This window comes from Branchiostoma lanceolatum, chromosome 5 (assembly GCF_035083965.1).
Source record: "Branchiostoma lanceolatum isolate klBraLanc5 chromosome 5, klBraLanc5.hap2, whole genome shotgun sequence".
Lineage (NCBI taxonomy): Eukaryota > Metazoa > Chordata > Leptocardii > Amphioxiformes > Branchiostomatidae > Branchiostoma > Branchiostoma lanceolatum.
In genome coordinates this window covers 18,365,569-18,389,998 of record NC_089726.1, presented here as the reverse complement: position 1 = coordinate 18,389,998, position 24,430 = coordinate 18,365,569, and the positions used below count along the sequence as shown (strand labels likewise).

Genomic DNA, 24,430 nt, shown 5'->3' with positions numbered 1-24,430 from the left:
CATAAAAGGTAAAACAGATTGACCTCGAAGCCTAATGCTTTTACGATAGCAGATAGAGCAATAATATGGATCATAAAGGGGGCTTTGTGAAAATGGAAATCAAAAACTCATACTGGGATGACGAAAAAAATTCAATAAGAACATCGACATAAAAGAAATGTAATACTGATCCCCGAGCAAATGTTGGAAGGCAAAATCATAACGTTTCTAGCTTGCCGTTTTGTTAGAAAACAGAAGGAATGCCGATTGTAAGAAAAGGTGGGAGGTAGAAAACATTAGGATGTTGCCTTCAAGCATTTGCTTAGAGATTAATATAAACAAAAACAGAAGAAAAGAAAACAGCACAAAATCTGTTGACCTAAAAAAATTTACAGTAATAATTACAGTTTTACTGTACTTCTTCCTGATATTTTTCAATTTACCAATATTTTTGCTGCCTTCTTATATTAAAACACTTGTAGCTTTATATATAAGGTTCTTCCCTAACCTCATGGACCGTGGGCGGTAATTTTTCTGGTTGAGAACCGTTCTTAATGCAATAGGATCGGAGAAGATTAGAACCCTGTCCCAGCAAACCCCCGCTGCGATGTATATCTATCCCAACCCTCTTGAGGTTAGCGTATCAGATTTCACAGGTCGACACTCCGCCCACAACGCAAACCCTTCCACACTCCTCCAAACCACTGCTGGTCATGAGACTCTTAAGTATTACCAATATGTTCGAGTTAGCTGTAACAGATAGCACACATATTTCCAATCACATTACATGTAAAGGAAGACGGTACGGGCACCAAACAGTATTGGCATGATGAGCTGTACACACACAAGGTAAGTGAACATTAACCGATCTCCCTGCACCCGGACCACACATAATGGACATCATGGGAAATTCAACCCTATCTACATATCAGTACACTTCTTCTCCACCACTTACGTCTGAACTTGCAGCAATTAAAGCAGCTCATTGTAAAGACGGACTGTAGATGGCGGTTACGACGGCGCGAGGAGGGATACTTTCCGTCGGGAAGGCCCGTGCATACACATTCATGAAGCCAAAGCAGGCTGCAATAACGTCCTTTTACTCTCGCCGCCTGTAATCTCCCCCGTACCACCCTCCTGAATACTAATGAGGATAAGTGCTGAGGGTTTGACGGCAGCAGGACTTGCGGGAACTGCAGGGGACTGATAGGCCACCTGCTATAACCCCCCGCTGTCGCTGCGTTTTATTTGTCAGCGTGCCGCGGATGTAACACCTTTCACGGCGAAAAAGGGCGGTTGAAAGCATGATTACTATTATTATTGTGCGAGCCATACCGCCGCAGAAGGTGCGCAGCATGATAAGAAATACATCGTAAATGTTGTATACTGTAATTCACTTAGAGTTCACGGTAGCAAAATTTCACGGTGTAAGAAAAATGGACATTTTCACGGTGGCAGCAAGTGATTTACAGAAAGGATGTGTGGACGAATCATGGATAGGTTTCTCGCTGTGTTGATAAGTTCACGGTCCAGAGGTGACAGTGAAAACAGTGAACATAAAGTTACAGTGAAAGGAACAAGAATTACAGTATTCAATTTACGACAAAGAACATTAAAGCAGATCTAGAATTACATGACATGAATTATGAAAAAAAAATAAAGGGCAAGGTATAAAAGGGTAATTTTGTTAATTGCAGATGCAGTTAAAGTAAAATAATAAATCAATTGATTATAACATTACCTAAGGCCAGCAATAATAATTTATTGCTTAAAGGATTTTTATTTTTAATTTTAGCAACAACAAAAAAAATATGAAAACAGAAGGCTGGGGTGAAAACTTGCACCTGACCCTGTTGTGTGCACAAAAGTAAAAACATTCCTGTGAGATTCTGTTTTCATGTTGTTTTTCCAATCTAGCATTTTTCTTTAATTTTTTTTTTATTCTGTTAACCAAGAAGATAAATTGGTGTGGCCTAAAGCAGCACTGAAAAATTGTGACTGAGAGCTTAAGCGTTCTCAATTGTTTTCAGGAAAGCCGGCATTCAAAACCTGAAATGAATAATAGGGCTATGATAGTATGAAATATCATTACGACATTTATGCCACACAAGACAGCCCGTATAAAAACTGACATTTCAGCTGAAAATCCACTCTCACTGCGGGGAGCACGGATCGCGCATTACCGACCGTGACCTAGGTCACTGTGCGCCCGATTACCATATAATACCTCGTTATATAAAATGTATGTCGTCCTCCGATACATCACTAGATTACGTACGGCTATACTCATATATCACTGTCGACAGTGATAAACATACAGTATAAATATTTCATAGACCCCTCAAAAAGGATACAATAATTTCATGGTTTGCTTTGCTTAAAGGCCTAAGTGATACTTCTATAGATAATAAATATGGCACAAAATCAATTTGTGGTATCATGATGTTTCAATTTGAGTCCATACAGTACAAAATTTCAATGACAATTTCTCAAACACAGCGTCATAGATCATGACCTCTAGTACTATACCTACAGCAGTTAATGACAATGATATTCAGCCTTAGCCACCAAAATAGATTATAAAGGCCTGCACATACCTAAAAAGCGTGGTCACATGTTATCATAAGTTATGATTTATTAAAACTATTACATAGCAGAAGGTTACTGAAATAACATGTATAGCACTAGGTCAAAGAAAGGGGTTTATTGCATAAAATGAGCCATACAAAGCTGAAATTTGAATAATCCTCTTATTCTTTATGTTATGCAAGCCCTTATCTTCACCCCAGACTATTTCCAAAAAAATTTTATTCCATCTTTTTTTTGCTCTGTCGCTCCAATTTTTTTCTGAAAAAAAAACCCCCGGGGAAGCAACAAATAAAATTGGTATGGCCTAAAGACAAAAGAATCCCAAACAGGCTCCAAAGTTGTGCCCTTGGGAAAGGCACATTACACCTATTTCCTCACTCAACTCCGGTGGAAATGAGTACCTGGCTTTGGTTAGGGATGTCCTCTCAGATGAGACATAAAGCTGTTACAGTACTAGTAGGTTCTGTGTTTGAGGAGAGCCACACCTTGAGCACTTGAAAGAACCCATGGCCACCACACTTATCATAGAGAGTAGGGTCCACAATTATTAAAAAAAAGTATGAAAAACAATACATTAACAAAAGTGATTCAATTAACCTAACGAGGGCTAATTGATAAGCAGCTGTTGAGCAACCAAAACTGGACTTGTGTGCCCCTTGAGTTTATAATTGGAATAATATGCACATTGTTAAAGTATGAATATATTGTACTAGATTTATAAGACAACAAAACACACAAAACTGTGAAACAATTTGTTTGTTAGCAATTCGTTTATCAATCTGCTCATAATTGGGTCGCTCATAATTGGTCATAGCCTCTGTGGGAAGAGGGTGTAACCGAAGCTAATAATGCGTAACATAGTTCTAAATTAGCCTCCGTTGCAGACTCCTTCCGGCTGTTTTCTTTTTCAAGTTACCATTTTCTACGTACATTTTTTAATAGAAAATTTTTTTAATAAGAACACACATTGAGAAAGGTTATAATTAGACATCAAGGTAATAAGATATGCCAAAAATAGTTACTCAAGCAACACTGGATAACATTTTGAAACAGTCAGACGTTTCAGACGGCATCACCGTCACTGACGGAAGATAGCGGATGCTGACTGTTTCAAAATTTCATCCAGTTGCCTGAGTAACTATTTTTGGTGTAATAAGAAAACAGTAACTTGGAAAAGAAAACAACCGTAGGGAGTCTGAAACAGAGGCTGGTTCTAAATGACAGAAAGACAACCAGATCTACGAACCTTTCAAAAAATAACTGACACCTTCTTAGATCTCCTGCTGGATCCAACGGCAGTTGGTTACCACAACATCTGAGCGACTGTCAGGATTACGTAATACTATGACCTTTCTACCGTTCAACATGCCTTGTTATACACAATGACAAATGGCACCAGGTAGCAGGCGAGTCCTGACAATAGTAACTCTTACTAATTAATGATATCATGATGAGGTTTCGGCCCATCATTCTGCCATCTTTTTAATTGCGACAGGAGTTGTCACTCTTCTGGGGATTGCTGGCTTATACAACGGGTTTTTGTCCAGCATTATAATCATTCCACACTATAAAAAATTGTTTTAGTATCCTTAGTAGAATCAAATTTTCAAGAAAAAATTGAGAATCTGTAAGAATACCACATTTGATCAAACGAAAAACAAATCTTATACATTTGTAGTAAGACTGAGAAAGAAAATCTTATTTTTTTCGAAGATTCTTGTTGGAGAACATCATGCTAGAAATATTTTCTTCAGAAAAAAAAGGAATAAAATTCTTTGTGTAAGAATCGGAGAACATCATGCTAGAAATATTTTCTTAACTTCAGAAAAAAAAAGGAATAAAATTCTTTGTGTAAGAATCGACATACAAAGACTTTTGCAGAAGGTTTCTTGAATTTTTGTTTAAGAAAATCTTTCTCAACACAAGAAAACAAGAAAAATAAGAAAAAATAAGAAAAAAGATTTTTGCATTTGTTGAAATTTTCTTACAGATTACATGACGTACAATGTACAAAAATGAGCCATAGAACCAGCAGGGTTCAGAATGTACTACAATCATGTAAGTCGCATTGTCTGCTTTGTAACATACATGTATGAAGTACAAAATTTCCTAACATTCAGTTCAAGATGGACTATAAGTATAAAGCAACTTCAATAATTGGACTTTAAGTCAGAAATGTACAACTTTGATTAGTCCTGAATAGAAATCTGGGGCTTCAATGATTTATAAAGTACATTGTATAGGAAAAGAGCAGTTTTTTGGACCCACCTGAAAACAATTCCTCTTCCTCCAATCGTTACGATCCAGCTGCTTTTGATTCGGATTCTCAATAATTCTATGATGTGTTCAGCATTAGGTCACCTTTCTTGACCTACTTAATTTGCATGATAATGCATCTTAATTAGCTTAACTAATCTTCATTAACAATTCAAATTTGATAGGCCCTCCTAAATTCGAAGCAATGACAAATTGACCAAACAAATGACCTCAAACCTGTCTAATAAGGAATCTCCGATATTCTACTTTATTTCTATCTCATTAAAATCATGTTGGGGCAGACAATGGAATTAGTGTCATACCAGAGATAAAAGGATTGATATAGTAGGAATGACAAGGTCATATTGTTACAGCCAGCCAGATTGATGTATGCCCCAGTAGTCTGAATTTGTGCCCACTCACAGTTGCGTGTAATCCGATTGCAATAGATGATATGTTCGCCTTGATTGGCGGCTTTATTTTCCTTGTGACAAAAGCAATTATCTCTCCATTTGGCTGACGACAGATAAACCAGTCACGTACGCAGGACGTAATAAGGATTCAGGTCAGACATCTGAAGGAACGAGGCCCATAGGTCCCAAACACGGGGCTCGAAATAGCGGGTGCATGTGCACCTGTGTGCACCCAAAATTGGAACTGTGCACCTAATTTTGACTGTGGGTGCACCAGTGCACCTAGATATTTTTGTACTCTATAGGGTAACGGTTCTCTTGTACACTAGCAAACAGAATATTCTTGAAGTACATGTATCAGAAAAAAACAATATAACCTTTTGTTGTACTTTATTTGATGTATGGCTTTGTTGAAATTTGAAATCTGGATAAAATTACAGATTGAAGTTCTTAAGAGAGGCAGTAGCGTCAAACTTATGTTTTGCTGACATTCAACTTTATTTCATGTGGTGATTTTTTCTTTGCACCTTATTTGTTTGATTGGGTGCACCAGTGCACCAGTTTCAAAAAATGAATTTCGAGCCCTGCAATTATAATTATTAGCCAAATGCTAGAGGCTATACCGGTATATATTTTACCATCTTCGGTTCAAGTCTTAAGTAATATTGAATATGAGACAAGAAAGGCAGCAATTACATTATGTAATGTGATATTCCTATAATCCTTTCTAAAGATTAATTGCTAAATCATAACTGGGTCAGCGTGAGACAATATCACAGTGGGGAAGTTGTTTTGGACAGACTACCCTGTTTCACCTCAAGGAAATACAAGGTCTCATTCGTGAGGTACTGTAAAATGCAGAAATGTTCGCGGGGATTTCATTTCACAGAAGGGAGAAAATGCTTAATGCACTGCTGCCAAAAATTACCTGCTAATTTGTACGGTTACGAACAAGATTACACCACTTTGACATTTTAGACCATTTTAGGCTAGCTAAAAGGAATATCTCAATAAACACACTTTTATGCAGCGGCCGTTTTTTTTATAGATCGGACTTTGCGGATACCCACTATGAGGAATACATGAACGAGACGGTAACTGCTGCACAGTTGGGTCTCTTAAATATATTATTAGTGTCTTCTTCTGATTTCTTGGCCGTAAAATTTACATTGACAACCAGCTTCACTACATTTCCTTTCATTTTATACCGAGCACTCATGTACACAATTTCTATAAGAAAATTGGTCCATTTCTATACAGAAGAGTCTTTGATGGGAGGATGTCAAATGCATGCATTGGCTCACAAATGTTGCTTTTCTACTCTTCACAATTTTTTCTTCTTTCCTATATATATAGAATTGTTTACTCCTTGAAAAACATCTGAGATACATGTAGATGCTATACAGTAGTCCGCTATACAGTGAAGCTCAATAGGCGATGGACGCCTATTGAGCTTATACTATATACTATATAGCGGACTACTAGTACCCTGTATAGCGGACTACCCCTGGCATACTATTCACTCTATTTGGCCGATTTCTACTATTTTCGCAGCGATCGGGCGGAGCCTGGTAGAGGCTAGTAGATCTGCAGAACCCACATTTCAAATAGTGGCATTACACACAAACACACCTACTACAATAAACAAACCCCTATCACTAAATATTTCAAAGTCCAGTCATTCTGTTTTCCAAATTTGTCACAATTATATTATCAATTTCCTCAGTTTTCTCAGTTCTGTAAAGCCTTGTGATAAGAATAGAATACCAGCAATATCTAAGCGAGGATTGCACACTGTAATGTCGAAGGGTGAACGGAGTTAGATTGGAACAAGTCTGGCGGCCACGCCCAACCCCTCATGGGGCACCTGTGTAATCGAAAAACGTTGCACATGCACACCTCTTCTACCTGAAGTACCTTAACGTACCTGAAGTACCTTAAGCTCAATAAAAGGCTTCTTAAAACTCAGGACATGGTCTTCTGTTGGTCTACTATTTTCTTACCAGTTATATCACCTTAAGCCCCGTCACAAATGAGAAATTCAGCTCGGCCGACGTGTTGGCGAGCTTCAAATGGGCATTTTCGGTCGAAGTACGGTCGACGTCCAGTCGATTACGCGGGCTTCGTGCGATTTTTATTTTTAACCAACCAGGTTAGTCGATTCTGAATTCGTCCATGTCCAAGAGATGGTACCATCTCATGGGGGATTTTTTAGTTATTAGTGTTCGACGGATGTCGCCCGAGATTTTAATTGGAAAATACGGTCGATGCTTGGGCGATTTTGAAATTCGGCGAGCTTCGGGCGATCTACAAATTCGGCCGACGTTCGCTTGAATTGTGACGCCGGCTTTACCACAGTACTTTTAGTTCTTTTCAAAAAGTGCATTTCAAAGAATTCAGAACTTTCGGTAATAATAGCCTTCTTGAAAATTCTATAACATCAAAATCGTACAACATCCTTTAGTGAATGTGACCATGCCTTACCTGATTTATAGAAAGATTTCTATGTTTGTTAAGTACCACCATCAAGGAAAGACGAGTAAAATACACAGGCCATTTGTTTAGAATGCCTGAGGAGCGACACGCAAAAACGGCGCTCAAATGGAAACCCGACAAAGGGAAAAGAAAACGGGGAAGACCCAAATTCACATGGAGGCACATGCTTCAGCAGGACCTCGACGAACTGGGGACTACCTTGCAAGGAGCGGAAGACATGGCCCAAAACCGCACAAAATGGAGGATGCTTGCTGCCCGATGTGCCACTTGGCACGGGAGGATCTAAGTCTAAGTAAGTAAGTACCACCATACCTAAAACACACCTGTCTTCAAGACACCTTGCCTCTTCTCCTCCTCTTCTTCAAGTCACAAACACCTTATACGGGTTGGCCAACTTTTTTTGGGGGGGAGGTTTACCGCAATAAGTTGCTATGCTCTATACTATATTTTCCCCCCATACTTTTATCAGCTTCAAGGTCACAAACTCTGAAAACTGATCCACCATTTTTGAAAATATTCCTAACTCTTAGAATACAACGTTAAGTATTTTCTAAAAGTTTTTTTCTTACCCGTATACGACTCAATATAGCTGCCTTAATACTTTAACAATGTATCACAATCTGTTGATGCTACAGTGGTGACTTTACAAGTCATTGGCATGTTAGTATCCTGACTTTTCCATGCAGCACTAGTGGACCGTGGCTTGTACTTACCTGCTGTATTGTGGCCCGGGTCCTCTCCGCCCTGAGACATGGTTTCCTGTTCCCTTCTTCATTCACCCTGTAACAACAATGCAACGCTCCGTGTTAGTCCTACAATCTTAGCGTCAATGGGGCTCGAGGAGCCCACTGCAAATATTTGAACAGTACCATCCTTTAGCTGTTAAACATTAGTTTGCAAGGAAGCTCTTCAAACAAGTCAGTAAGATGTAATCTTACAAGGAGACTTTGGATAAGACTGCAAAAGACATAACATAAGAAAGAAAAGGGCACTTAGAGGAAAGAGAGTGCAAAAACTGTAATCTCCAAGCAGATGTTAGAGTGGTAGACTGTAGCCTTTCAAATGGCTTTCCAGGGGTGCATGTATATGTTGCAGATCAGTAGACATTTGAAACGTTACAATCTTCCATCCAAACATCTGCTTGGAGATAAGCAAAACACCACCAAGGCAGCACACTTTGTGTCAAATCATTACCATACAACCCTAGCTACAAAAACATAGTAAAATTTGGAGCCAACACCACATTAATAGTGATAAGATGCCCATGATAACATTTTCAGAACAAAAGCCCTTTTGTTATCATCATCATTGACGCTTTCGACCTACATCTTATTATCCTTTTGTAATAATATCTCACTGAAAAAATATCAAAAAAGGAAGAATATCAAATGCCGGATCAAAGCAATCCTGGTCAGCAGTAAGCAACAGAGACTTGTGCTTAGAGTAAGACATTCAAACGCAGTGTAACAGTGGGGATCAACCTCCACTACATGTAACTGACCAGTCTAACTGGTCCGGACCTTTTAGCCTAGCGGTTAGCGTGTTGGATTCCCAAGCTTTGCGGATCGGGGTTCGAATCCCGGGAGTGGCATACTCGCCCCCTTGGATTTTACAGGAGGACATTTTGACTAAGGGCTGTGACCGCTGTGTCAAATTTGACTCTCTGTGTCTGATGTAATTTTCCATAACAATTCTATCTTTCACCGAAACTGGAGCGAACCTTTAGAATGATTGATAGCCCATATAGCAGTACAAATCTGGAGGTGTGGAGTCATGTGTTGCATAGGAAATGCTTTGAGTCAAATTACCAAAGGACTGCCTGAGGTTAAAATTGCCAGCAAAGGAGAAGATTTTGTTCAGAAATTAGCTTTCTGCAGTACCATCTACACCTGCAAGAGGGGGATGTTTACTTACTTGTTTTACCTTCTTCAAAACTTACAAAATACCTAAGTTGCGACATGCCATCACAAGCTTTCTTTTCTCCTTACTGGCAAATATGCAGATTAGAATGATGATAAGATTTTCATTAGGTTGCAGTACATTGTATGATTTTGTATCAATAAATTAATATATTATCACCATTTACATGTATATGATTGTCCTGGTAGAATTCCAATCTCTACTAGTAGAATCTGGAATTCTCCTAGTATAGAGATTGGAATCCCAATATTCGGATCCCGATTCCAATCTCTACTAGTAGAGATTGGAATTCCAATCTCAACTAGTAGAATCCAGAACTCTACTAGTAGAGATTGGAATTCCAGTCTCTACTAGTAGAGATTGGAATTCCAATCTCTACTAGTAGAGTTCCGGACTCTACTGGATTCCAATCTCTACTGTGACATATACGTGCACTTGCATATCCAGCAAATCTTGGGCCAAAAAAATGTATCTTATTCATGAATCACACAGAATTACACAAAATTACACATACGTTAAAATAGAAATATAACATTCTTTTAGCGTAAATGCATTTAAGTTTGCATGGTTTTTATTTCGCGCTAAGACGAAAATGGAGTGTTCATGATGGTTTTAAGTTTGCGGCAGTGCTATACTAGTAGTCACATACTGCTTCAGTATTGGACAAAAATGTTTGCGATGGTTTTAACTTCGCGGTGAAACGGTTGCAGCGAAAACCGTGAACATAAAAGCACCGTGAACATTTCTGCATTTACAGTTACCTCTGTTTCTCCTACTGGGCCAGGGTGTACAAATGTCTATTACATACATATTGACCCGAGAAAACACACATTTCAATGCAGAATGCGCCAGAAGTTGAGAGAGTTTTGTGTCCTCGAGCAAAAAATTGTAACAATATTGATTCCAACCTCCAAATCCGGTATTCGAATTTTCGACGGCGGCGCAACCGATGGTCTCGAAATGCATTTGAAATATTCTTTGGAAGCACGTGTGATACAACTTAGAACCCTGTGTGATACGGAAAATTATCACACAATGCGGAACACCCGTATCAAACGTTTTCGCTGCCCAGGTATGACATAATACATATTATCTCTAAGGCTTGTAATCTACACTGTACTTTACAGCACCCGATATTTTATACTACATGTATAATCAATCAGGCAGATTGATGGTCCACTTAAGAGAGTACAGACCACTTGATCATCAATCAACAATCATGGTTTGGAGCAATACGAAGCCATTGAGAAGAGTGCTTCTGATGTATACGTTTCCCTCCACCATTCATCCAGCTGTCAAAAAGATATGATACAAAACAATGGTTATGGATTGGCCACAGTACCTTAAAGTTTATGGATCCCGTTCTCGAGGGAGTACGAATCAATTTCAACACGAGGATGAAGCATTTGTCTGCAATACCCGATCTTCAATATCGCTCTAGTCAACTAACACATGTTTACATGAGGGTCTGCATGGGGGGGACCTACACGTAGCAACACAACAGCTATGATTCATGGTGAAGTAAAATGGCTTGCTACGCCTCACGGAAAAAAGCCTATGAACAATATCAGGCTAAGGGTTCATCTAAAGAGGGGAACAGGGGCGGAGCGCCCTCATGCCCTGACCATGCGCCCCCTTACCCTGGGGAGCAGATCCTCTGACAAGCCTAAAATTCTGATTTACCAGGGATGCTACTAGGTTACATGTGGCCACAGTCTTCAAATGTGCACGTGAGCTGTCTGACAGTAATTTTGCCTCTCAGGAAGCCAAAGAAGGCCCCATTTTAATACAAATTTTCTCTAAAACCCCCCTTCCACACCATCCTCCCCTTGGTCGCTCCGCTCCCTTGCATTGCTCCCCCTTGCAATTTTTTTTTCTAGAAAAACCCCTGAGGGGCAATCTCTAAACATCACACTGTGATTGAAAATGAAAGAACACCAGCCATACTGCTTTAGACTTCGAGCTCGCAGACTCATCAGAAAAGTAATTTTCCCGCTGTGTGATGCTGGCTTTAAGAAGGCTATGCCTTTATGATTCGCATCGAAAAAAATAAAAATTCTAATATCCACTTCTGCTGTTTTACTGATTGTATCTGTATCTGTATCTATATAGCCGGTATAACCGCCATTAGGCGTAACACACCAGCTTCGCAGGCACGCGGCGCGGCAGCAGCTGGTCATATTACACCGAACGGTCTGTTACACCTAGTCTTTGCATATCTGACTGCAACCGTTCTTTAAAGCTACTTAGTGAGGAAGCTCCTACAGTACTTGATGACAACGAGTTCCATTCTACTATGGTTCTCGGGAAATACGAATTTTTGAACACATCAATCCTTGGCTGATAACTCTGGTACTTAAAAGCATGACTATTTCTGGTCCTCTTCTGAGCTGACATTAGATACTTATCAGTCGGTACGTCCACAAGTTTATTAGTCATTTTGTACATCATGCAAAGTCTGGACATTGTTCTCCTGTCCTCAAGTGACATCCATTGCAGATCTGCTTTCATTTTTGTTACACTAGCGCCCCTTTTATAGTTGTTCGTGCAGAATCTGGCAGCTTGGTTCTGCACCCTCTCCAGTTTATCTATATCCTTCTTTGTGTATGGATCCCAAACTGTTGCAGCATATTCAAGGTTAGGTCTTACTAGAGACGTGTATGCAAGTGATTTTACCTTTGCTGGGCATGCCCACAAATTACGTTTGATCACTCCCAATGTCTGTTTAGCCTTAGTTGTTACTTTGTTGATATGGGTATTCCACTTTAGCCCCGTTGTTAATGTGACGCCTAGGTACGGGTGGCTCTTTGCTGTTGCTAGAGCCTGTCCACAGAACTGGTTGGTGGTTACAATTGGGTTTCGTTTGTTTGTTATGTGCATGATGTAACATTTTTCCGGATTAAACTGCATGAGCCATTTGGTTTGCCATTCTTCGAGTGTGTTCAAATCTTCTTGCAAAAGCTGTGAATCACTCTGTGTGGACAACTCTATATATAACAGGCAGTCATCAGCAAATAACCTCACATTTGAATCAAGCTGGTCTGGTAAGTCATTTATGTACAGGAGGAAGAGTAACGGTCCCAGAACGGTTCCCTGTGGTACGCCTGACGCAACTCTAACTGGAGCTGAGGCCTTGCCTTCTACCACTACCGTCTGTTCCCTATTGGTCAAGAAAGCCTTCAACCAATTTAGTGTGGTGCCTTGAATTCCGTAGTGCTCTAGTTTTGTGATGAGTCTGCTATGTGGGACTTTATCGAAAGCTTTAGTAAAATCAAGAATTGCTAGATCTACCTGTTTTTTACTGTTCAGTGCGCCAGCTATGTCGTGAGCTGTCAATATAAGCTGTGTTTCTGTGGATCGCTTTGCTCTGAATCCATGTTGGTAGTCAGTCAATATGTTGAAACTTTCTAAGTGTTTCATGACATGACTATGAATAATGTGTTCAAGTAGTTTGCAGGATATACAGGTCAGTGACACAGGTCGGTAGTTGCCGGGGACAGCTCTATCTCCCTTTTTAAAAATGGCACATATATTTGCATCCCTCCAGTCTTTGGGAATTTCTCCTGTGTCTAACGAGTGTTGGAAAATATTGGTTAACACAGGTGCTATTTCGGTGGCTGTCATTTTGAGGAACCAAGGAGGTATTTGGTCTGGACCAGATGCTTTAAATGGATTGAGACCTTGGAGCATTTTTTCGACACCATTAGGGGAAATCACTATGTGTTCCATGGGAGGGGTACAGGGCTGTCCGAGACTTGGCATGTTTGTTGTGTCTTCCTCTGTGAACACACTTTTAAACTGTGAACTGAGTGCCTCTGCTTTTTTCTCGCTATCACTGATAATGGAATTACCAATCTTTAGAGGGGCTACGCCGACAAGGTCTCTTCTTAGGCCTTTTATGTATGACCAGAATGTTTTGGGTTTGTCTATTATGGCTTCCCCCAGTACATGTATGTCTGCCACATATTTTGAATGTGCTGCTCTTATGCTTTTCTGTACACCCTTCTTAACTCTCTTGTATTTGTTCATGTCTTCCTCTCGCCCTGTTCTCTTAGCTTTGTTGTAAAGACGTTGTTTCTTACGACAATGCCTTCTTAGGTTTCTGTTGAACCAAGGCAGGTTGTATCTGCTTGATGTTGTTTTACTAGGGATGTGCAAGTTCATAGTGTGCTTTATTTTGTCTTTAAAATCGTCCCATTTCTGTGTCACGGACATATCCTCAGTTCGTTTGTTAAAGTTTGTTGCATAGTCACTAAGGTCACTCTTGATGGCCGGTTCATCAGCTTTAGTTCAAATGTACACTTTTCTCTTGGGTTTCCTGTTTTGTTTGGGTGCAAGGTTGACATCCACCAATACCATGTCGTGGTCACTTATTCCAGGAACTACTGTGGTCTTTTCGATTATGTTTGGGTTATTAACCAGGACCAGGTCCAAGAGATTACCATTCCTAGTGGGCTCTTGAACTGTTTGGAATAACCCATGGTTATCCACTAAGTGCAGTAGCTTCTGTGCCTGCCCTGAATGGTTCTGGGTGTTATGTGTTATGCTAGCATCCCAATTTATACCAGGTGTGTTAAAATCTCCAAGGATGATCACGTTGTCAGAGTTAATTTTAGGTCCCATCTTACTTATGGACTTGTCCAGCTCATCCAGGCTATTGCCCTGGTCCGATGGAGGTCTATAGTATGTACCAATCATTAGTGGTTTCTTTCCTGCCAGTTGAGTCTGTGTCCAAATGATCTCACAGTCTGTGTCTAGATCTGGCCTGTGTGAAGGGGGAAAATATAATTATACACAGGAACAATGAGAAATACAGCCAAACCTGGTCTCAACAACGACTAAATCGGATAAAGGGACTGAGTAGAGATGGTTGGTGAGAGGGTCAGCCGTTGCCCCAGACAAATGGGTTGGCTGGTCGGATTACTGGAGGTACATGTATATGGTAATATCTGGCTCATGTACGTACAATGTACATGTAGTGCTAACTTACAACTAGAGTTAAGTATTTGTGCTACATATACTTCAGATTTGCTATGTTAGTTTAGCGATTACCGGGGTCTTTTTATAGATATGAATTGGTATTGAATTTTTCTTTTCATTTGAGTTGAATGTGTGATAGTTGTGTGCCGATTTGTTAAAAATAGAGAGAACGCTAGCGACCCAAAAAAACACCCCTCCCAATAAAATAGTATGGTAACCCTGTGACGTCACAATTCAAGATGGCGGCGACCACACAAGCCAACGGATCCAACAAAGGTTTTGCTATGCAAACCTGTAATCATGGAATGATAAAGCATGCATGCACAGAATCACAGACTCATTCAATTCATTTGCAATAGGCCTAAATCATTACATTTGCACAATGTACCCTAAAATATTACCTAAACAAAACCCGTCTGACTGATATCATCTAAACAAAACTTAATGACATTACCTAATCAACAAGAAATTCAATCTCCCTCATAAACCTCAGAATGTGAAGGATTCCAGCCTCCACCAGGCCTTCCTACCGGCGTATGGATCGTAGAGTCCAGTAGAAAAAGGAATAATTAGCCAGTAGAGTCCACGGTGAAGGTCAATATTTTGTGCACTTGCAAATGAAACCCTAAAGTGCGGGACCAAACTCCCCTGGCTAATATTCTCCCTATAGCTGGCTAGTTAGTCTGGTAGAGACTAATAGTATGTAGATTCAACTGCATAATAGACATGATAGACCTCCCCCTGTAGGCAGCCAAATCGTTATAACGTTGGGTAACCTAAATTCGGGATTTTTCCGATAATGGTTGACTGAAATCAATCTAGCAGAACAATAAACCATCCTTTTTTTCTATAATTCTGTCAGTATTATGTACTATCTTTGCACTAATCATATATATGGTAGATTTTGTCTCTAGTCGTGCTGACACCATAATATTTCAACTTGAAGCTACCGTCCGCCGCACGCACAATGACAGTGTTGTCGGACAGGGGGGCACATTAATTCGGGAGAGAAGATTCGTCTTGAATATCTTACCGCTAATCACATTTTATACAGCAGCTATTCGTTCCATCCTTGGCTTGAGGAGAGTGCTATGGATATAGACGTGTCCAAGTAAAAAAAATACACGAAAAAACGGCCGTACCGCACACATCAGGCCAGTTCGGGAACAACCCGTGTGTTGAGTCGGTAGAACTTCACTCAAAGTCGGCGCATCGTCATCATCGGGCAACGTGTAACGTTACATTATTCATGGTAAGTTAGCTGGATGCCGTAGCAATGGTAATACTACTATGTCCATGTGTTCCTTGTTGTGTTAGGTGCAAACTTTGAGGAAAATATCTTCCTCAGTCCACTATCACACGCAGCATTTAGACAAAAAAGTGTTCCTCACAAACCTTTGCCGTCTGCTTGACAACAGGATTCTGGTTAACAATATGGCGGCGGGAAAATACACGTGCCGTAGGTTGTAGCAACAGAGAGGAGTTTTGATGATTGATCACACTTAGAGTCCAGTTGTAGGTTAGCAAAAGAGATTGTAATTAGTTGTCTTGTAAATAATTGTGTTTAGCAGGCAGGAGATGTGACATTTGTCTTATAAACCAGCGAACAACCGTGCAGTGTGAGTCTCCCACGAAGCCCCCAGACTCTGTCAATAAGGGACGGAGAGGTTTTGACGTCGCCAACTTCTAATGCATGGTTATCGAAGCTTTTCAGACAGTGTTCTGAATGCGTTAGTCTGTCAAGTTTGCATTTCTAGCGGTATTACTGATGTTGCATCTAGCACATATCCCTAAATACCCCGTTTTCGAAAAATCCCGACTTTAAGTACCCCACGAATTTAGGTTACCCAACGTTACACATGTATCTGATCAGTATCTGTAGAAGTCATCCAAGGTAACATCACAAGTCATTTCAGGTCACGAGAGCCTGGCATACTGTAAATGCAGAAATGTTCGCGGTGGTTTTATGTTCGCGGTTTTCGCGGCGACCGTTTCACCGCGAACTTAAAACCACCACAAACATTTTTATCCAATACTGTAGCAGTATGTGACTATAGCGCTGCCGTAAAATTAAAACCACTGCGAACACTCCATTTTCACATTAGCGTGAAATAAAAACCACGCAAACTTAAATGCATTTACAGTTTACTTTGACTCCACTTGCCTCTTTTCCTGAATGCATCATTAGAAGATGCCCTTCCCACGCCATATGACGTTAATTCTCATAATTCCTCTAAGGCACCCTAAGACCGTGACATTTAATATTTAAAAAAAAACAAATGCTATGAAAGCCTTCTCAATACAAGAATGTCTTGAACACCTTGATATCGTAAGTGCGCATACCTCGAGCATCACCGATGCTGCATTAGTATAAGATGTCTTTAAATTCAGATAAAAGTATGGATTTTGGAAGACCTTGAGGACGCCATGGGTCTCCTCGTAGATGAGACCAGCGATCTAGATATGCTCTACACTACCACAGCGGGCCAGGCGGCGGATAGTGGGCTTAATGTGAAGCCCTGGATGTTGTCACACAACACCTTACGATGGCGCTTAGCACCTCCCTTTCCGAGTCCCTTGCCTCTTTTACTACGTCCAAAGAATCTTACAATCCTTGACAGTAGTAGTTTGCAACCAGTAGTACCTTTCCACTGAGTTTCACATACAGGCATCATAGTCTTCTAATTACCAGAAGTACTGCAAACATCAGAAGAAGGAGAATTTGTTCCTGGCAGAACAGAAATCCCAAGTCACGTCATGCCAAATAGCAGTTACTCAAGCAGCTGGATATGATTTTGGAAACGGTCAGACATTTCAGAAATTGTTTCGATTGTATGCAAGTCCGATAAAATGCTGTCGCATACCAAGACAGAGATATTCAATATGATGTTGTCATGCCCTATTCATACATCCACCTATGTAGGCCAATTTATATACAGCTCTATGAAAAAACGAGACATTGTTTTACATTCCTGACACAGAATACTATCATTAGAATGCACATTACTAGATCGATTGTTATTCATGTTATAGATAAGTTCTTTGAAATTGTTAAATATCAGAAATAGTGGATTGTTATGTTTCTACAAATTGCCATACATTGTACCCGTTACAATTGTCGCGCAATAAAGTTCTTCTTCTTCTTCATTTCAAGTAGCATCCAGCTGTACTTTTCCTCAGTGACACTAAGCAAGATTTGTCGGTCAGCAGGTTTTTGACCATGAACTATACATTGATATGCAAATGAAGTGAAGACAATTCTAGATAGTCCAATAGGAAAAAGATGCTAACTGCTATTTAGCGTATGTTGGATAACCTGGATGTCTAACCTTCATCAACGTCCCAAGTCACGTTGTTACGATTTCTACGCGGCTTACTCAACGCAATATGGCAACGCTACCATGGAGAGGGGGCTCAATTCCAGGCTCTAATTGCCATTTCCCTGCAGGAAAATCCCTCATTTCCTGAGTCTATCTGTCTCAGAAGTAATCAATCAGAACAGGCTCAAGTATTCTCTTCAGTCAAGACTAATTCAGTTCGTTGAACTGGATGGCAATCTTCAATACGCAATCTTTCTCAAAGCTATATAAGGCCACACCAATTTCATTTCTAGGTTAACGGAATTTTTGAAAAAATGCTAGATTGAAAAACCAACATAAAAGTTTGTACTTTGGTGCACACAGTTTTAGGGAGTGAACATGGTCAGGTGCAAGTTTTCACCCCAGCTTTCTGTTTTAATGATGTCCTCGTGCTAAAATTTAAAAAAATCTAGATCTGTTAACCAAGACATTAAATTGGCGTGGCCCAAGGCCACAGCAAGTAAATGTTATGGATGATATCAGCCTGCGCATTGATTTTCGACTGATTTTAATATTTAAAATTTACCCTTCGGCAATGGTCAACATATGGAACATGGGACAACATGTAGCAAACGTCCATCAGTTCTATCGACAAAAACTTCCTAAATGCCGTAAAAAGGCAATATTCCTTTCGCTATTGTTGATGTGCTATACAAACCCGGATCTATAAATAAAAAGTATAATGATTTTAATGTTGACACCAGTGTAACTGTTTTATTTGATACAGGAATAAAAGAACTGTTGGTTGTGATGCCATATTTGATCGCTTCAAGTCTTCTTACATGCTTTATGGTATCTTGTTTTTTTTGCCCACCTTGTTTTTTTTCGCCCGCATGCACTAAATTTGGAGTCTCTAGAGGATGTGATCCATTAAATGCACTTGCTGTGGCCTAATATTGTGACACAATTGCTATACACCTTTCTCACGCGGCGGACATGATAGAATGAAGACGAGGCCAATGAGGCAAAGAAGCAAAAATAATGTACAGATTTCGTTTTCCTCCTAAATCACATTAAGTTTTAAAATATGATATCCATGTATTAATATCATAACTAATGTAATGCAAACAAAAAATGCAGCAATTTAGAGCTTTGTTGACTAATCGCAGAGTCCCCGCCCTCCTCCGTCAAAACGTAAAAATGCAAAATAAAAACATAGAAATGCAAATATTTAACGGTCATGCAGCCACTTCCTCATTGGTCGATTCTCTAATTATCAGGTAATCATTGGCTAAACTACTAATTGTGATTGACAGTTAGGATTGGTCTTTTGTTTGCCACAAGGGCCTCGTTTTCATTCTATCATGTCCGCCGCGTGAGAAAGGTCTATAGGCAATGGGATTCCAAACACATACATGTAGATACAATTGTTTCAAGCATATAGTACCAAAATGACTATAACTGTCACACAGTTGACAAAGTTCGGCCATATTCGTTGATCACTGGCAGGTCACCGAATTTCAAAATTCTGATATCTCTTACTTGAAAATATACTCCGGTACATAGGACAGGGCTCAGAGACATGCAAACGTTGTCCAATCTCTCAAAACAGTGCGACAACATAGAGAACACCTGGCGTATTACTGCTGAAAAGGTCACTTTGAGCTCACAGATGCCTTGGCCAATCAATTTTCAAAGGGTAAAATGTTACTTTTTTTTTAAAAGGATCAATTCAAATTGTGTCTGCATGTCCATTATCTACCATACTTACACACAAGCCGAGCCATTCTGCGTGTGTACCGTCTATGAATATAACTGAACAGGTGTTCCCTGCAGAGCCTACACCGCAAATTACTGTGACCCATCACCAGCCTGTCAAGAGGTATTGTTGCCATGGCAACAAAATGATTTGACAGGTAAAGAGCACAATGGCTGTTTCCTATACCCTAAAGCCAAAAAACATAATATAAACATGTCAAAGGAAACACCTGGAGCCAAAGGTGGCTTTCTATCATTTATGTCCATGGTTCTAAAAATATGCCACAAGTAAGGTTCCTATTATTGCAATGTTTACATTGTTTTACCTGCCTAAGTTTGGGTAGTCTTTCAGGTCTCATTTATGAGTTTTTTCACCCCATAGGTTTACATGTTATAATACGTGTTTTACGTGTTTAATGAAGCTATAGAACATGTGCCATAGTTATTCATTCTTTGTTGAGAACATTTATCCTAGATCATGTATTAAAAATCCCAACATTTTCACTATACACAATCTCTTTTTTTAGTAATTACAAAGTGCACTTAGCTACACCTCCAAAAAGGCACTTTTCAGCTGAAAGCGCATGATGGCATCACCTACAGTGCCCGGCTGCACACATCTGACCTCGCGCGCGGCTGCCGAATTTTGCCTGCTAATTTCTTCAGTTACAAACAAGCTTTCATCAGTTTGACGCTTGAGATCAGCTGGACTGGCTAAAAGAGAATTTCCCACCGATATAAACACATGTTCGTGCAGCCGTTAATTTTTTGGCCACGGATTCTTTCAAGGTACCCACTCGGAGTAATGCATGAATGAGACCTTAACTGCTGAAATGACTAGCAACGAGATGTAGCAAAATCATATCACTTTTAAAGGGGGTACATGTAACATTACCAGACGATAAGGCTATTGAAACATCAGTAGGCTTCAGGTTGTGAAATAAGAAACTTGTTTTGCAATAAAATCAGGTTTAGTGAGGACACGTGGGACATCGTTAACCCAAATGTAAATCTTTCAAAGCAGGTAAAAGGGAATGAACTAGGCTATGATGACAATTGCTTGAAATATGGTCTCAAATACAAATTTACTGGGTACTTAACAATACAAGTGCAGTCACATGGCAGACAGATTGAGTCCGCAATGGTCTTTAAAATCACAAATTAATCAAGCCTGGCTTCAAAACACAGCCACAATAAAAAAAACTTAAGAACTCATCTTGGAATCAATTAGGAAGTTTGGTAGTCAGAAGTTTGGTCAGTTTAATCTGCCTTTGGTCAAACTTTGATCAGTTGGAGTGAAATCGCATCATCATTGCAGTCTTGGCGCCATTTCTATCAGTGAAGTGCCGTCATATTAGATGAAAGTTCAGACAGCACAATTGCATGCTACGAATGATGTCTTACAATGATTTTGAATCTGATTTGAGGCCGTGGAAAAAGCATGCCCTGTCAACGTTTTGCAAAAGGAACTCTTCAAAGGGCCTCTACTACACTTGTTTTGAGAAAATAGAGGAAGACACAATGAGAAAAGCTGAATTTCCAACTTGCAGTGTCTTAATTTTGTTCTTCTATTCAGCTGTCCGATGCAAAATTGTCTTCAGTGTTTCTCAAGAAAAAAAAGATCTGCCACTGTTTTCACGAGAAGAGAAGGTGAACATGCTCCATGCAGCACACATCTTGGTTGAGCATAAGAACAAAGCAGCACCAAAGTGTTGTCAAAAACAACTGACGAGCTTACATGCATATGCTATCGCTTTAACTATTGCCCATATGATTATACCTTTATAGATGTCAAATTTTGCAAATTTTCTCTCCAAAAGTCAGTCAAATCAACAAATAAATGCCATCTTATGGTCATTTTGCATCCCAGCTTTTGCATGACAATCAGCTTGCATTACGTAAAACTGTCAGAACATGCCGTAGGAGTTGATCCTCTAAAGCATTTGCTCTCGCGGCAGATGGCATGCAAGAAATACGCGCAATGAGTACATCAATCAGGCCGTGTGTCAGAGAAAGTGCCAGGAGAGATATCTACCCTGCGTTAAAACCCTCTACTTCTTGTTGGCAGTGGCATGATACTGACATTTAGACCCTCCCCCAAAAATGGATTATTGCCAAACTAAAAAACGGCACCGTGTCGCTACACACTCACCTTTTGACACCGTGTCATCGTGGCTTCTTTGACAGAGTCTGACGTTTTGTCGGCAAATCTGATTGAAGTGCGGCGGTTTAGGATTTCCATTAACGCGAGCGGACGTTCCGAATGCTACATGTCTCCATGCAATCCGCCTGAGAGCGTGCAGGGTTTTTCAGACAACAGGACTAGCACGACGTTGTGTCAGGAATGTGGCAACGCTGTTTTATTGGACTGCCTGCGTCAGCTGATGACGTCAGGATGTGCAATAGATGCCTGATCCAGATGCGGAGCGTAGCAAGACTTAAACAACACTATGGGATCAATATGCAATCAGCATATAGGGGGCTTTCGGGACTCATGAGTGATAGGGGGAATGCGGTGTCATTGACCTCATAATCTTGAATCACTAAATATTTATTTCGCCGTGTTTACAACACAATCAAACGTAAAGAATATGCTTTTGCAATAGTAGCAATGATTGAACACAATGCCTCATAATGCATTTAGAATTGGTTAGCTGATATCACTGACTAACATTACAGTATATATATATATATTACACTACATGTATTGTGTTCGGCTTGATTACATTAAAAGATCCATGGAGGAACATTGGGCTTAAAAGGAGGTCAAAGAAGTCATGCGGAGATAATGAAAAACTGGCAGACAGCGAGGATTACAGAATACACATTACACAAATGACTGGATTATAGATGAATCAATCAATCATTCATGACAGATAGCCTCAAGTTGGACTGTTCCAAGGTTAGCTATGGGGGTGGGAGTAGAATGCTGAACTTGAGTTGAAGGCAGCTCAGGCTTTTAGCTACTCTCCAAGCAGAGGTTGGTGGGGAAGATTGTGACCTTTTTATTATCCTTTTTATTATATGCTAGTAATTATAACATGACGTCTAAGTGACCAATGGGCACATTTAATGTCAATCAAAACCTTATTTGCATAATCAATGTACTACAAACAAAACATTTAAAGAAACAGCGCTGAGGTGGGAGATCTTCAATGCTCCTACTTAGTATTCCCCAAATTGACTCTTGATCTCTGATTCAGTACCGCAGACAACTGTGACATAATACTAATAGCCACAAGTAGCTAGGTTACCATAACTTAGTCTTAGGCTCAACTTAAGCCATAGGTTTAAAATCCAAAAGTGCCGAGATTAATTCGGCAGTATTTCAGTATTCATGGACAGTCTGTCCTTGCTCTGAAGGGCACAGAAACATGCAGAGAAGTCATTTGCGGCCTCTTGGTAAAGACCCTGTGCTGCCAAATAGTTCATTTAAATGACCTATAGCACCCGTAAGGAAAGTCAATGACCTAAAGCTATAGTGACCAGTTTTAAGACTGAGAGAAATGCTTTTATAAGGTACGCCTAAACCCCGGCTGAGGAATTCATAGATTCTCGGAGTCAAAAAAGGCTGATCTTAGGCCACACCAATTAAATTTCTTGGTTAACAGATTTTTTTTTTAAATTTTAGCAACAAAAAAAAATCATAAAAACAGAAGGCTGGGGTGAAAACTTTCACCTGACCCTGTTCACACCCTGAAACTGTGTGCACCAAAGTACAAACTTTCCTCTGAGATTCTGTTTCATGTTGATTTTGGAATTTAGCAGTTTGAAAAAAAATCTGTTATTAAACCAAGAAATTGAATTGGTGTGGCCTTATATACCACGGTAAGTTGTTAAAATTCTGTAGGATTTTAAAATTTGAGGCAAGGCAGAGATTTCATACGGCTTTATCTTTGCATTTTTATGGCTGTTGCTTCATTGAGGCATATGGGAGATCAAGGTACAGACGAAGCCACTTAATTGCACCCCGGATAAACGCACCTTCCATTTAATTGCAAACCGGTTCCCATTCACTGCATTGTTAGTGACTCCGCATATCTGCACCACGCATTGTCACCAATGCCGGATAACTGCACCAAAATTTTGCAAAAATCCTCGACAAGTTGACTTAAAAGGTGCGCTAAAAATCGGCAAACGCGGTACAAATGAGCCGATACTTGCCGGTGTAAAGGCCCAATACCGCCAATATATTTAAAACTGTTTTGAGTAACAAAAGAAGGCGGTCTCCATTGACAGTCACGTTGATAGGAATCCTATGGGAGGTCCCGGGCGGGTCGCGGGGCCTGTTTTATTTGTGCTAGTGTTTCTGACTAACAATACACCCCTCGTCCATGGTGGTGCGGTCCAGCAGGGCATTTTGCATAATTGCACCAGCCGGATAATTGCACCAAAAACGCTGACAAATGGGTGGTGCAGTTAAGCGGATTCTACTGTACTTAAAAATGTTGATATCAGTAAATTGTAACTATAATCATATGACATAATCTGTTGTCTATTGCTGCATTGATGATTGACCAATAAGTGATCTTTTAAATTCACCAGTAACTCAAACAGCAGAATTTCTCAATATAAGTAATTTAAGGTGTCCGCGTGGTGTAGAGGTCTGCACACTCTGCCTCTCACAACATCTGCTTCAAATTCCGTGGAGCCAGCAGTCCGAGTTCGTACCCGGGCCTGGACATGACTGGAAAAGATGCGGATCGTCCTATCGGATGGGGACGTAAAGACGGCGGCCCC

The 24,430-nt window shown here is 40.1% G+C and overlaps 1 protein-coding gene across 3 annotated transcripts in view; it reads right to left on the bottom strand.

The window, feature by feature from the left end:
• LOC136435551 (cAMP-dependent protein kinase type II regulatory subunit-like) overlaps positions 1–24,430 on the bottom strand; it is an 82,899-nt gene that overhangs the window by 57,028 nt on the left and 1,441 nt on the right. The window contains exons 1-2 of one of the 3 annotated variants that reach the window (XM_066429159.1): positions 21,843–21,971; positions 8,447–8,513 (exon numbers count right to left, since the gene is read on the bottom strand). In XM_066429159.1, coding sequence (XP_066285256.1) covers positions 8,447–8,486 — 40 coding nt within the window. In that variant the 5' untranslated portion in view covers positions 8,487–8,513; positions 21,843–21,971. Of the gene's footprint in view, positions 1–934; positions 1,029–8,446; positions 8,514–21,842; positions 21,972–24,430 lie in introns of those variants that run through there. The other 2 variants (XM_066429158.1, XM_066429160.1) reach the window with 2 other exon arrangements.